The sequence below is a fragment of the Tursiops truncatus genome, chromosome 15, assembly GCF_011762595.2.
Source record: "Tursiops truncatus isolate mTurTru1 chromosome 15, mTurTru1.mat.Y, whole genome shotgun sequence".
Classification (NCBI taxonomy): domain Eukaryota; kingdom Metazoa; phylum Chordata; class Mammalia; order Artiodactyla; family Delphinidae; genus Tursiops; species Tursiops truncatus.
The window spans coordinates 9013610-9028492 of record NC_047048.1 but is presented as its reverse complement, the minus strand read 5'-3'; the positions used below and the strand labels follow the sequence as shown (position 1 = coordinate 9028492).

The following is a 14883-nucleotide window of genomic DNA, read 5'->3' as shown; positions in this document are numbered from 1 at the left end:
TTGGAGGTATTTCTTTTCCTGGTTTTCTGCCTGCTGGGCTATGCGTTGGCACCTTCCCTCTACTGAAGACTCCTGGCAGGCAGCCCTCTCCCTCTGCTGCTCTTCCCTTGTTCCCGTCGCTGAACAGTGAGCACCGTGCCGTCTTCCGTAGGGGCCCCTTAACTCCCACTGTTCTTTTAGAAACAGTCCCTTCTTTAAACTCAGCTACTCACTTATGTGCACCTTTCTGCCTCCAGCCAGACCCTGACAGACACAATGGCATACTTCTGCACCCATTTAATAAATCCCCTCTGTTGTTTGGCTAACCAGAGTTAGTGTTTGTGCTTGCAACCGAAAGATCTTAACTGATACACATCCAATGTGCAGAAGGCAGAGGAAAGAGCAGTTAATTCTTCGTGTGGAGTTGGCATTTAAGCTGAAAGAAGTGGAAGACAGGCAGAGGAGAAGAGCCTTCAGGGATCTAGGTCCAAAAGGGATGCTGCAGCTGGAGCTGGGCCTGGAGATGATGGTGGGGGCTGATCCGGGGTGGGGGGCATCTGTGCTACTTCAGTGTATGTTAACTTTGTCCTGTGATAATGACAGTGTGGGAGTGGGCGAGTCTGCTCAGGGAGAAAATATCCGACTGACAGAAAGGAGGTCAGAGAATGGAACACCAGAACCTAGGGGAACAGCTTAGACGGGGTTGCCAAGGAACCTTAGAAACGGGCAGAGAGATGGGAGGGTATGCTAGCAGGAGAGGTCATAGAAACCAAAGCTTACCAACAAAGAAGGTGTGTTCAACAGTGCCATGAAACCCCAGATTCAGCAGGAAAGGCCTAAGGAATAGTTGGAGATTCTTGGTAGTTTGGGAGGGACCCATCTCAGTGCAGCTGGTGGAAAACGGACTGCAGGCAGTTAGATAATAGCATGCGATGAAGATGTAAAGGCAAAGATTGCTGATTCTCCATTTAAAAAGTTTGATAGTGGGACTTCCCTGGTGGCACAGTGGTTACGAATCCACCTGCCATTGCAGGGGACATGGGTTCGATCCCTCGTCCAGGAAGATCCCACATGCTGTGGAACAACTAAACCCGTGCACCACAACTACTGAGCCTATGCTCTAGAGCCCGCGAGCCACAACTGCTGAGCCCACGTGCCACAACTACAGAAGCCCACGTGCCTAGAGCCTGTGCTCTGCAACAAGAGAAGCCACCACAATGAGAAGCACATGCATTGCAACAAAGAGTAGCCTCCGCTCGCCACAACTAGAGAAAGCCCGCACGCAGCAATGAAGACCCAACGCAGCCAAAAATAAATTTTAAAAAAAAGTTTGATAGTGAAGGGAAAAAGTAAACTGGGTCAAGGGTTTGGGAGAAGGTGGGATTAAGAGAAGGCATTTTTAGGACAGAGGCAGTGCTGTCCGCAGAAGTATATGAGCCACATATGTAGGTTTATGTTTTCTAATGGTCACATTTTAAAAATTAAAAGCCTCAGGGCTTCCCTGGTGGCGTAGTGGTTAAGAATCCGCCTGCCAATGCAGGGGACGTGGGTTTGAGCCCTGGTCCAGGAAGATTCCACATGTTGCGGAGCAACTAAGCCCGTGTGCCACAACTACTGAGCCTGCCTGTGCTCTAGAGCCCGTGAGCCATAACTACTGAGCCTGTGTGCCACAACTACTGAAGCCTGCGCACCTAGAGCCCATGCTTTACAACAAGAGAAGCCACTGCAATGAGAAGCCCACGCACTGCAACAAAGAGCAGCCCCTGCTCGCCACAACTAGAAGAAAGCCCGCACACAGCAATGAAGACCCAACACAGGCAAAAATAAACAAATAAAATAAGTAAAACATTAAAAAAAATTGACAGACCCAGGTCAGCTAGCACTCAGATCTTGATTTCTTAATACCATTCTACAAGAAAAGGAATGAGGGCTCCTTGGAGAACTGGTTGATTCTGGGACTAGAACAGGAAAGACACCAAAGGAGCCTCAGTATCTTGTAGTGCCAGAAGGCAAGGAAATGCTCCAACCCAGACAAACGTGAAAAAAAAAAAAGTACAGTAGTAGAGCCCTGTGAAAAGGATATAGGAGCCAACTGAAAGCACTTCCAGTGGTCAAAACAAGAATAATCTAAGCAACAAAATATTTTGGATTACAGTCCAAAGTATAAAATAAATACCCCTGAATCCATACTGATACAAATAAATGACTGTTTAATTAAATGGGGGAGAAGAGATAAATCTGTGCAGAATTCCCAGTAATTTACATAGCTACTTCACCCTCAAGGAGGGGGAGCATAATAGCCTCCTTAAATGTGGGCTACACATAGTGACGTCCTGCCAGAGAGGCCAGAGGGTTACAGAGTAGCTTTACAGTGGAGAAACTGGACAAACACTTCCTCAGCCAGGTGGTCATGGTTAACATCAACAGTGATGTCACTTTGGTACTATGTGCCCTTGCTCTGACGTAATGAAAATGTCCCTTTACCTGTGGTCTTTCTCCCCAAAACTCATAACCCTAGTCTAATCATGAGAAAAACAACAGATGAGTTCCAAGTGAGGAACGTTCTACAAAATACTGACCAGGACTCCTTAAGGTAATCAAGGTAACCACACACAAGGAAAGTCTGAGAAACTGTCACAGACAGGAGGAGCCTTGAGAGACATGACTAAATGTAATGTGGTGTCCTGGATGAGATTCAGGGACAGAAACGACATCAGGTAAAAACTAAGGAAATCTGAATAAACTGTGGACTTGTATCAATATTGATGTACCTGTTACCCACTCACTTGAAGGAGGGGGGATTGTTTTAGGATGGGTCAACTCCAGTACAGCTGGTTGTCCAGAACCACATCAATCTGTGCTCTGTTCATCCATTCACTCCTTCACTCATTCAACAGATATTTATTAAGTCCATACTGTGAGAAAGACACTGGTCGTGGAGCTAAAGGTAGATGAGTGTCAAGACAGACAAGGATTTGTCCTCATGGAGCCAGATGGAGAGACAGAGAGTAAATCATAACCACATATGGAATAGGTACTATGAAGAAAACAGATGATTTAATTTGATGGGGGAGGAGGAGAGTTCCACTAAAAGATCACTTACGAACCAACCTAGAGCTACAGGAATGCGTTAAACCTTTAAGTGACTCAGTGATTTTATTGTAGACTAGAGTCAACCTTCTTGCAAAATGCTTGCTTATGTGCTATTAGTAATACAGAGAATATACAGGCTGGAATATTCTAGTTCATGGAGTCCTGTCTACTTGAATGCTTGAGATGCAAGTGTACTGGTTTTTTGTTTTTTGTTTTTTTTTCTTCTCAATCAACCCATTATGTAACCAGTAACCACATGGGTGCTGTAGACCCAAATACCACACAATCCCTGTCCTCCCATGGGTGAGGCTGGGGAAACGTTCCTATAGATGAATCCTCACAAGGATTGCATAAAAGGCTAGCCATTGGGAAACAAAGAGCCATTTCTCACATCACGTGCTAAACCTAATTCTAAATGGATTTAAGTGTGAAATGATGAAGCCATAAGTGATTTCTATATTGTAGCGGCATGAAGCAGTTTTCAAGCATGACATCAAAGGCAGAAACCATAAAGGTAAGTATCTTAAAAATGAGAACTCTGTGTTGCCCAAAACAACTATAAACCACATTAAAAAGCAACAATAGGGACTTCCCTGGCAGTCCAGTGGTTAGACTCTGTGCTTCCACTGCAGGGTGCACGGGTTCCACCCCTGTTTGGGGGAACTAGGATCCCGCAGGCTGCGCGGCACGGCCAGAAAATAAAAAAAAAAGCAACAATAAATTGGAAGAAATGGCAAAACCTAAGATAAGAGGTATATATTGTTAATCCATAAAGAGCACCAAGGGAAAGATGGTAGAAGAATGAACAAAAGACATCTACATGTCACAACAGAAATACAAATGGCCAATAATACATGAAAATATTCAACCTCAATCACAGAAATTAAAACATCAATAAAATCTCATTGTTTGCCTGTGAAATCGGCAAAAATTGAAAGAAAAAAGAGAAGAGCTACGAAGAAGTGGTGAACCGGGCTCCCAGCGTCGGTCTCCACTCCCTGCCAGGCACCTGGCACACGCCCTGTGGGTACCTGGATGGGCACTGTGGCTCCCGGATCTGGAACTTCCGTGCCCTTTGACCCCGGAAGTCCGGGCGGGATGGGCGGTGCGGAGCCAGGCGCACTTCGCGACAGAGCCGTAAAGGCGCACGCGTGGGCGTGGAGAATGGCGTTGTACGCGGCGGCGGCGGCCGTGTTGGCCGGCGTGGAGAGTCGCCAGGGCTCCCTCAAGGGGCTGGTGTACGGCAGCAGCTTCCAGGTAGCGGGGTACGGGGTTCGGAGTTCGGGCCCGGGAGGGGGGGCCCGGCGGGGCCCTCCCCCGGCCCGGCCCCCGCCTCACCTGGGTTCTCTCGGCCGCGCGCAGAACGTGAAGCAGCTGTACGCGCTGGTGTGCGAGACGCAGCGCTACTCCACCGTGCTGGACGCAGTGATCGCCAGCGCCGGCCTTCTCCGCGCCGAGAAGAAGCTGCGTCCGCACTTGGCCAAGGTGACGGGTGGGGTGCGGCGGGGCGGGGCGGGCGGGGTGAGCCCCTCCTAACCTGGTCCCAGCTCCGCCACCGTGCACGGTGTGACTCTGTCAAGTCGCTCCTCTGAAATGAGAAGGCACAGCCCCTCGCTGGGTTATGAATTGAGGTGGGATGAACATGCTTTACCTTCGAGTCTTGTGTGAAAGATAAAGAACGGAAGTGCAAAGTAGCGACGGCAGGGACTCTCTAGGTAAAACAAAACTGTGACGTTGACCAGGGAGGAGGGTTGGCATCCAGAGCTTTCCTGGTGAGAAGCCGTGGGGAGAGGGTTCAGGACTGGGAAGCAAGGCACCAGGTTCAAATCATGTATCTGCCATTAATTTCTTGTGTGACCTTGAATGAGGTGTTTCACTTTTACCTGTTACCGTCTTTACAGGTGGTCTGTTTAGCTCTTACAATTCCAACACTGTGGCGTTCCAAGATATTCATGCTCAAGGTTTTCTGTCTTCCTTTCCCCGTCCCCAGGTGCTAGTATATGAGTTATTGCTGGGAAGAGGCTTTAAAGGGCGCGGGGGCCGATGGAAGCCTCTGCTGGACCGGCACCAGGCAAGGCTGAAGGCCGAGTTGGCCCGGCTCAAGGTTCGCCGAGGTGTGAGCCAGAATGAGGACCTGTTGGAAGGGGGATCCAAACCTGGCCCAGGTGAGCTGGAAGGAGTTGTGGAGGTGGAGGTAGCCATCGGGCCCTCAGGAGAGAGCCGTCCATGTTCCTGCCCACTCACTGCTGATGGTTTCCTAGCCTCCCAGGTGCCTCGATTTGTGCGAGTGAACACTCTGAAGACCTGCCCTGAGGATGCAGTTGATTATTTTAAGAGACAAGGATTCTCCTACCAGGGTCGGGCTTCCAGGTGAGCTTAGAACCGTGAATGGCTGCTCTCATCTAGGAAGGAGCCTGGGGAAAGGGATCAGTGGGGAGAGAGTCAGGGTGGTTGTGACTGCGCTCAGGTTTTCTTCCTACTTTTCCAGCAGTTTCTCCATTTCCTTTCAAGGCCTGTCTTCCTTCATCCTTTAAACAGTGGTTCTCTTGGGAGCCCTGTTTTACTGATACATTTTTCTAAATGTATCCCTCAATTTCTTCTCTGGCTCTGACTCCTACTTCTCACCTGATCATTCAGTCTCCCAGTCTAGGCTTCTCTCCTATTGTCCTACTCTCAGGTTCATGTTACTGCTTCACAGACACCACAGTCGCAGCACTTGTCAAACCAAATTCATCTTTCTTTTGAACTCTGCACTGTCTTTTTTTTAACGTTAACTTATTCATTCAAAATTTAAGATTTAAGAGAAATGCTGCCAAAACAGTGTACTTAAATGCATTATTGGATTATTTTGCAGCGTCCTTTTTTAAAATTGACATATAACACATTATTAGTTTCAGGTGTACAATGTGATGATTTGATATTTACACATATTGCAAAACGGTCACTAGAATAAGCCTAGTTAGCATCCGGCACCATACATAGTTGTAAAGTTTTTCCTCAGGATGAGCACTTTTAACATTTATTCTCTTAGCAGCTTTTAAATATGCAAAGCGATATTATTAACTGTAGTCACCATGCTGTACATTACATTCCCAGGACTTATTTTATAACTGGAAATTTGTACCCTGTGACAACCTTCACCCATTTCGCTCACCTGTACCCCACCCCCTGTCTCTCGTGACCACAAGTCTGTTCTCTGTATTTATGAGCTTGGGTTTTTGTTTTTGTATTAGATTCCACATAAAAGTGAGATCATACAATGTATGTCTCTCTCTGTGTGACTTATTTCATTTAGCATAATGCCGTCAGGGTCCATCCATGTTGTCACAAAGGGCAAGATTTTATTCTTTTTAATGGCCGAATAATATTCTGTTGTGTATATATATCAATTTCTTTATCCACTTCTTGTATTGATGGACACTTATGTTGTTTCCATGACTTAGCTGTTGTAAATAATGCTGCAATGAATGTGGGGATGCATGTATCTCTTTGAGTGTTTTTGTGTTCTTTGGATAAACACCCAGAAGTAGAATTGATGGATTGTATGGTAGTTCTATTTTTAATTTTTAGGGCGCCTCCATACTGTTTTCCATAGTGGCTGCATGAATTTATGTTCTCACCAACAGTGCACAAGTGTTCCCTTTTCTCTACATCTTTGCCAACACTTGTTATTTCTTATCTTTTTGATAATAGCCATTCTAACAGGTGTGAAGTGATATTTTGGGGGTTTTTTTTTTGTTGTTGTTTTTATACAGCAGGTTCTTGTTATCCATTTTATACATATTAGTGTATATATGTCAATATCAATCTCCCAATTCATCACACCAGCACCCCCCTCCCCTGCGCCACTTTCTGCCCTTGATGTCCATAGGTTTGTTCTCTACATCTGTGTCTCAATTTCTGCCCTGCAAACTGGTTCATCTATACCATTTTTCTAGGTTCCACATATATGTGTTAATATACGATATTTGTTTTTCTCTTTCTGACTTACTTCACGCTGTATGACAGTCTCTAGATCCATCCACGTCTCTACAAATGACCCAATTTCGTTCCTTTTTATGGCTGAGTAATATTCCATTGTATATATGTTCCACACCTTCTTTATCCATTCATCTGTCGATGGGCATTTAGGTTGCTTCCATGACCTGGCTATTGTAAATAGTGCTGCAATGAACGTTGGGGTGCATGTGTCTTTTTGAATTATGGTTTTCTCTGGGTATATGCCCAGTAGTGGGATTGTTGGGTTATATGGTAGTTCTATTTTTAGTTTTTTTTTTTTTTTTTTCCTCCCGCTTCTCCTGCTCCCTATTTTTAGTTTTTTAAGGAACCTCCATACTGTGCTCCATAGTGGCTGTATCAATTTACATTCCCACCAACAGTGCAAGAGGGGTCCCTTTTCTTCACACCCTCTCCAGCATTTGTTGTTTGTAGATTTTCTGATGATGCCCATTCTGACTGGTGTGAGGTGATACCTCATTGTAGTTTTGATTTGCATTTCTCTCATAATTAGTGATGTTGAGCAGCTTTTCATGTGCTTCTTGGCCATCTGTATGTCTTCTTTGGAGAAATGTCTATTTAGGTCTTCTGCCCTTTTCTGGATTGGGTTGTTTGTTTCTTTAATATTGAGCTGCATGAGCTGTTTATATATTTTGGAGATTAATCCTTTGTCTATTGGTTTGTTTGCAAATATTTTCTCCCATTCTGAGGGTTGTCTTTTGGTCTTGTTTATGGTTTCCTTTGCTGTGTGAAAGCTTTGAAGTTTCATTAGGTCCCATTTGTTTATTTTTGTTTTTATTTCCATTACTCTAGGAGGTGGATCAAAAAAGATCTTGCTGTGATTTATGTCAAAGAGTGTTCTTCCTGTGTTCTCCTCTAAGAGTTTTGTAGTGTCTGGTCTTACATTTAGGTCTCGAATCCATTTTTGTGTATGGTGTTAGGGAGTGTTCTAATTTCATTCTTTTACATGTAGCTGTCCAGTTTTCCCAGCACCCCTTATTGAAGAGACTGTCTTTTCTCCATTGTATATCCTTGCCTCCTTAGTCATATATTAGTTGACCATAGGTGCGTGAGTTTATCTCTGGGCTTTCTATCTTGTTCCATTGATCTGTGTTTGTGTTTTTGTGCCAGTACCATATTGTCTTGATTACTGTAGCTTTGTAGTATAGTCTGAAGTCAGGGAGTCTGATTCCTCCAGCTCCGTTTTTTTCCCTCAAGACTGCTTTGGCTGTTCGGGCTCTTTTGTATCTCCATACAAATTTTAAGACTTTTTGTTCTAGTTCCCTAAAAAATGCCATTGATAATTTGATAGGGATTGCATTGAATCTGTAGATTGCTTTGGGTAGTATAGTCATTTTCACAACATTGATTCTTCCAATCCAAGAACATGGTATATCTCTCCATCTGTTGGTATCATCTTGAATTTCTTTCATCAGTGTCTTATAGTTTTCTGCATACAGGTCTTTTGTCTCCCTAGGTAGGTTTATTCCTAGGTATTTTATTCTCTTTGTTGCAGTGGTAAATGGGAGTGTTTCCTTAATTTCTCTTTCAGACTTTTCACCGTTAGTGTATAGGAATGCAAGAGATTTCTGTGCATTAATTTTGTGTCCTGCAACTTTCCCAAATTCACTGATTAGCTCTAGTAGTTTTCTGGTTGCATTTTTAGGATTCTCTATGTATAGTATCATGTCATCTGCAAACAGTGACAGTTTTTCTTTTCCAATTTGTATTCCTTTTATTTCTTTTTCTTCTCTGATGGCTGTGGCTAGGACTTCCAAAACTATGTTGAATAATAATGGTGAGAGTGGACATCCTTGTCTTGTTCCTGACCTTAGAGGAAATGCTTTCAGTTTTTCACCATTGAGAATGATGTTTGCTGTGGGTTTGTTGTATATGGCCTTTATTATGTTGAGGTAGGTTCCCTCTATGCCCACTTTCTGGAGAGTTTTTTATCATAAATCGGTGTTGAATTTTGTCAAAAGCTTTTTCTGCATCTATTGAGATGATCATATGGTTTTTATTCTTCAATTTGTTAATATGGTGTATCACATTGATTGATTTACATATATTGAAGAATCCTTGCATCCCTGGGATAAATCCCACTTGATCATGGTGTATGATCCTTTTAATGTGCTGTTGGAGTCTGTTTGCTAGTATTTTGTTGAGGATATTTGCATCTATATTCATCAGTGATATTGGTTTGTAATTTTCTTTTTTTTTAGTATCTTTGTCTGGTTTTGGGGTGATGGTGGCCTCATAGAATGAGTTTGGGAGTGTTCCTTCCTCTGCAATTTTTTGGAAGAGTTTGAGCAGGATGGGTGTTAGCTCTTCTCTAAATGTTTGATAGAATTCACCTGTGAAGCCATCTGGTCCTGCACTTTTGTTTGTTGGAAGATTTTTAATCACAGTTTTAGTTTCATTACTTGTGATTGGTCTCTTCATATTTTCTGTTTCTTCCTGGTTCACTCTTGGAAGGTTATATCTTTCTAAGAATGTGTCTGTTTCTTCCAAGTTGTCCATTTTATTGTCATAGAGTTGCTTGTAGTAGTCTCTTAGGATGCTTTGTATTTCTGCGGTGTCTATTGTAACTTCTCCTTTTTCATTTCTAATTTTATTGATTTGAGTCTTCTCCCTCTTGATGAGGCTGGCTAATGGTTTATCAATATTGTTTATCTTCTCAAAGAACCAGCTTTTAGTTTTATTGATCTTTGTTATTGTTTTCTTTGTTTCTCTTTCTTTTATTTCTGCTCTGATCTTTATGATTTCTTTCCTTCTGCTAACTTTGGGTTTTGTTTGTTCTTCTTTCTCTTGTTCCTGTAGGTGTAAGGTTAGATTGTTTATTTGAGATTATTCTTGTTTCTTGAGATAGGCTTGTATAGCTATAAACTTCCCTCTTAGAACTGGTTTTGCTGCATCCCATAGGTTTTGGATCATCGTGTTTTCATTGTCATTTGTCTCTAGGTATTTTTTGATTTCCTCTTTGATTTCTTCAGTGATCTCTTGGTTATTTAGTAACGTATTGTTTAGCCTCCATGTGTTTGTGTCTTTTACGTTTTTTTCCCTGTAATTCATTTCTAATCTCATAGCATTGTGGTCAGAAAAGATGCTTGATATGATTTCAATTTTCTTAAATTTACTGAGGCTTGATTTGTGACTCAAGATGTGATCTATCCTGGAGAATGTTCCCTGCGCACTTGAGAAGAAATTGTAATCTGCTGTTTTTGGATGGAATGTCCTATAAATATCAATTAAATCTATCTGGTCTATTGTGTCATTTAAAGCTTTTGTTTCCCTATTTATTTTCATTTTGGAAGATCTGTCCATTGGTGTAAGTGAGGTGTTAAAGTCCCTCACTATTATTGTGTTACTGTTGATTTCCTCTTTTATAGCTGTTAGCAGTTGCCTTATGTATTGAGGTGCTCCTATGTTGGGTGCATATATATTTATAATTGTTACCTCTTCTTCTTGGATTGATCCCTTGATCATTATGTAGTGTCCTTCCTTGTCTCTTGTAACATTCTTTATTTTAAAGTCTATTTTATGTGATATGAGGATAGCTACTCCAGCTTTCTTTTGATTTCCATTTGCATGGAATATCTTTTTCCATCCCCTCACTTTCAGCCTGTATGTGTCCCTAGGTCTGAAGTGGGTCTCTTGTACAGAGCATATATATGGGTCTTGTTTTTGTATCCATTCATGAAGCCTGTGTCTTTTGGTTGGAGCATTTAATCCATTCACGTTTAAGGTAATTATCGATATGTATGTTCCTATGACCATTTTCTTAATTGTTTTGGGTTTGTTTTTGTAGGTCTTTTTCTTCTCTTGTGTGTCCCACTTAGAAAAGTTCCTTTAGCATTTGTTGTAGAGCTGGTTTGATGGTGCTGAATTCTCTTAGCTTTTGCTTGTCTGTAAAGCTTTTGATTTCTCCATCAATTCTGAATGAGATCCTTGCAAGGTAGAATAATCTTGGTTATAGGTTCTTCCCTTTCATCACTTTAAGTATATCATGCCACTCTCTTCCGGCTTGTAGAGTTTCTGCTGAGAAATCAGCTGTTAACCTTATGGGAGTTCCCTTGTATGTTATTTGTCATTTTTCCCTTGCTGCTTTCAGTAATTTTTCTTTTTCTTTAAATTTTGTCAATTTGACTACTGTGTGTCTCAGCGTGTTTCTCCTTGGGCTTATCCTGTATGGGACTCGCTGCACTTCCTGAACTTGGGTGGCTATTTCCTTTCCCATGTTAGGGAAGTTTTCAACTATAATCTCTTCAAATATTTTCTCTTGGCATTTCTCCCTCTCTTCTCCTAATGGGACCCCTATAATGCGAATGTTGTTTCATTTAATGTTGTCCCAGAGGTCTCTGAGGCTGTCTTCATTTCTTTTCATTCTTTTTTCTTTATTTTGTTCTGCAGCAGTGAATTCCACCATTATGTCTTCCAGGTCACTTATCCGTTCTTCTGCCTCAGTTATTCTGCTATTGGTTCCTTCTAGTGTAGTTTTCATTTCAGTTATTGTATTGTTCATCTCTGTTTGTTTGTTCTTTAATTCTTCTAGGTCTTTGTTAAACATTTCTTGTATCTTCTCGATGTTTGCCTCCATTCTTTTTCCGAGGTCCTGGATCATCTTTACTATCATTATTCTGAATTCTCTTTCTGGGAGGTTGCCTATCTCCACTTCATTTAGTTGTTTTTCTGGGGTTTTATCTTGTTCCTTCATCTGGTACATAGCCCTCTGCTTTTTCATCTTGTCTTTCTGTGAACGTGGTTTTTGTTCCACAGGCTGCAGGATTGTATTTCTTCTTCTCCTGTCTGCCCTCTGGTGGTTGAGGCTATCTAAGAGGCTTGTGCAAGTTTCCTGATGGGAGGGACTGGTGGTGGGTAGAGCTGGGTTTTGCTCTGGTGGGCAGAGCTCAGTAAAACTTGAATCTGCTTGTCTGCTGATGGGTGGGGCTGGGTTCCCTCCCTGTTAGTTGTTTGGCTTGAGGCAACCCAGCACTGGAGCCTTCCCGGCTCTTTGGTAGGGCTAATGGCTGACTCTAGGAGGGCTCGCGCCAAGGATTACTTCCCAGAACTCCTGCTGCCAGTGTCCTTGTCCTCATGGTGAGCCACAGCCACCCCCCACCTCTGCAGGAGACCCTCCAACACACTAGCAGGTAGGTCTGGTTCCGTCTCCCCTGGGGTCACTGCTCCTTCCCCTGGGTCCTGATGTGCACACTACTTTGTGTGTGCCCTCCAAGAGTGGAGTCTCTGTTTCCCCCAGTCCTGTCGAAGTCCTGCAATCAAATCCCGCTAGGCTTCAAAGTCTGACTCTCTAGGAATTCCTCCTCCCGTTGCCGGACCCCCAGGTTGGGAACCCTGACGTGGGGCTTAGAACCTTCACTCCAGTGGGTGGACTTCTGTGGTATAAGTGTTCTCCAGTCTGTGAGTCAGCCACCCAGCAGTTATGGGATTTGATTTTACTGTGATTGCGCCCCTCCTACCATCTCACGGTGGCTTCTCCTTTGTCTTTGGATGTGGGGTATCTTTTCTGGTGAGTTCCAGTGTCTTCCTGTCGATGATTGTCCAGCAGCTAGTTGTGATTCTGGTGTTCTCACAAGAGGGAGTGAGAGCACGTCCTTCTACTCCGCCATCTTGGTTCCTCTCCGATATTTTGGTTTTGATTTGCATTTCCCTGATGGTTAGTGATGTAGAATATCTTTTCACATATGTTGGAGGACAGAGGGAACAAAAAGCACCCACTGTACTGAGAAGGCATCTTGAGACTGAAAACTAGGCAGGCAGCTCCAGCTAATCAATGGATGAGTTTTTTTACAGGGTAACTTACTCACAGAGTGGGATCTGGATCAGGCAGACAGCAGCCCGGGAGCATTCATGCCTGTCCTGTGCACCACCGAGGGGCCATTGGGAGAGTTTTATAGTTAACTTAGGGTATGGGGTAGGTGCTTGGAGACAGGATGTGCATTCTTACGTCAAGATTCATGAACGGGTAACTAGTCCTGTGGGCACTGGGAATATGTCAGTGAAGGTTTTCATCTCTGGGGACTCACAGAGCTCGGAGGCCACCTGGTCCTAATGATTATTAACACTATTAACTACAAAGCCCTTGATGACATAGGAATGATTTACTGCACAGTACAGTTCTGGGTAGGATCAGCTGAAGGACCGGAGAAACTGTAAGGGCCCAAGATTGTGGCAGTTATGTTAACAGCCATATACTCCACTCCTGACATCTTGATGGCCCGTATAATCTTGTCTGTAATTTTTCCACGTAGACCCTAGGGCTAGATATCGAGAGGTGGCTTTTGTATCCCTAGCCCAAAGCAACAGTATAAGAAGTAGCACGAACAAAGTGTTCCTAATAAACAAAAGTATAGTAAGAACTATGGTTCTCCATTTACCTGGGAGGGAAGTAAGCCAGTGGGTAAAGCATGGGCAAAGGGGATTTCATCCATTTGATTAATGACTGTTTTCATATGGGAGTGTTAATCGGTTATGTTGGATTCACATGAAGATGTAAATGCAGCATTCCTGCCCAGTTACGGTGCGTGTCCTTCCCTGTGAGGCTGTCAGCATATCTAAGGCCATATAGTTTTGCAGCACCACCTTTCTCATTTGAGTGGTTTCCTGGTTTCATGGAGAGATGGGAGTCATTCAAAGCTGATGGGGTAAATTGCTAACACTTGGATTTCTAGTTTAGCACTTACACTGGTTTTCTTGTTTGTCGGCCATTCCCACCATGACATACTATGATGGGCCCACCACCTGGACTTAATAGCAGGAAGGTTATAGGGAACTCCTGGTAAAGAGGTGTATGTACGGCCCAGAAGAGACGGCCCGTTGGCCCGTCCACTACGGCAAATAAGGCCACGGATAAGCTCCACATTTCCAGATCCCTTGTTTGGGAGCCATTAAGTCGCCTGTTCTATAGGAAGCTGCTTCCGTTCCTGTCCCTTCATCATTTGATATGTTGTGAGTTCCTCAGCAGACTTCAAAGGGAAGCCCCCCATACATCTGTGATTTGTTTGGGCGTGGTTGGTCCTTCCTATGCAGGTGGGGGCTCTGGACATCAAGACTCCTTGTGCAGCTCCCAGCCACACTAAACCATCCCAAATATAAGCTGTGGGAGTCCAGGGATTACTTGACCAGTTTTGCACCAGGGAAAAAACATATTGTTTAGAGTCACTATAATCAAACAGAACTTTCATGTATAGGAACCAGATCACCAAGGGGATTTTTGGTCACCAAGCCATTGTCCCGTTCTGTGGGACAGATGAACTGTCCACAGCATCTACTCTGCATTGGAGACAGGCTGCAGACCCAGCAGTCAGAGCGATTGTGGACCTTCGCATATGTTGAGGCCCAGGAGAGGAGGACACTTCTGGTAACCAGAGCCAGGGAGTCTATGAGGCACACACTATGAGTGATAAGACAGATGTTTTAGGGGTGAAAGGTAGGCAAATCCTCATTTATGAGCACCATAGCTGTTTGATCACCGTTGGCCAAAACCACCCCTGGTTTTGGCCTTTTTCCTGGCAGGTGGTACGACTCATTTTGTCCTTTAATGTCTTCAGTACCTGGGGCCTCAGCAGGAACCCACTTGAGCAAACCCACTTCAGGTCCTTGTGCTAATGCTTTGGAGAGATTTGGGTCTGGGTGGGGCCCATTACCATATAAAAGGCCTGATTGAGGGAAGGCAATACCCAGGCCCCAAGGGATTAGGATACCAAGCCACCTGGAAGGGGGAGACCAATTTAAATGCTAATGAATTACAGTAACAGTAGGTCAGAGGTCCTGTGGCAGTGGCGAAAGGAGACCTTC

General features: G+C 43.8%; 1 protein-coding gene across 2 annotated transcripts in view; it reads left to right on the top strand.

Annotated features, from left to right (window-relative positions):
* The first annotated feature begins 4189 nt into the window (after window positions 1–4189).
* The window catches only part of NSUN5 (NOP2/Sun RNA methyltransferase 5), a 33088-nt gene continuing 22394 nt past the window's right edge, over window positions 4190–14883 (top strand). For both annotated transcript variants that reach the window (XM_073792001.1, XM_019921943.3), the window contains exons 1-4: window positions 4190–4329; window positions 4435–4557; window positions 5063–5237; window positions 5334–5442. In XM_073792001.1, the coding sequence (XP_073648102.1) occupies window positions 4237–4329; window positions 4435–4557; window positions 5063–5237; window positions 5334–5442 (500 nt within the window). In that variant the 5' untranslated portion in view covers window positions 4190–4236. The remainder of the gene's footprint in view (window positions 4330–4434; window positions 4558–5062; window positions 5238–5333; window positions 5443–14883) is intronic.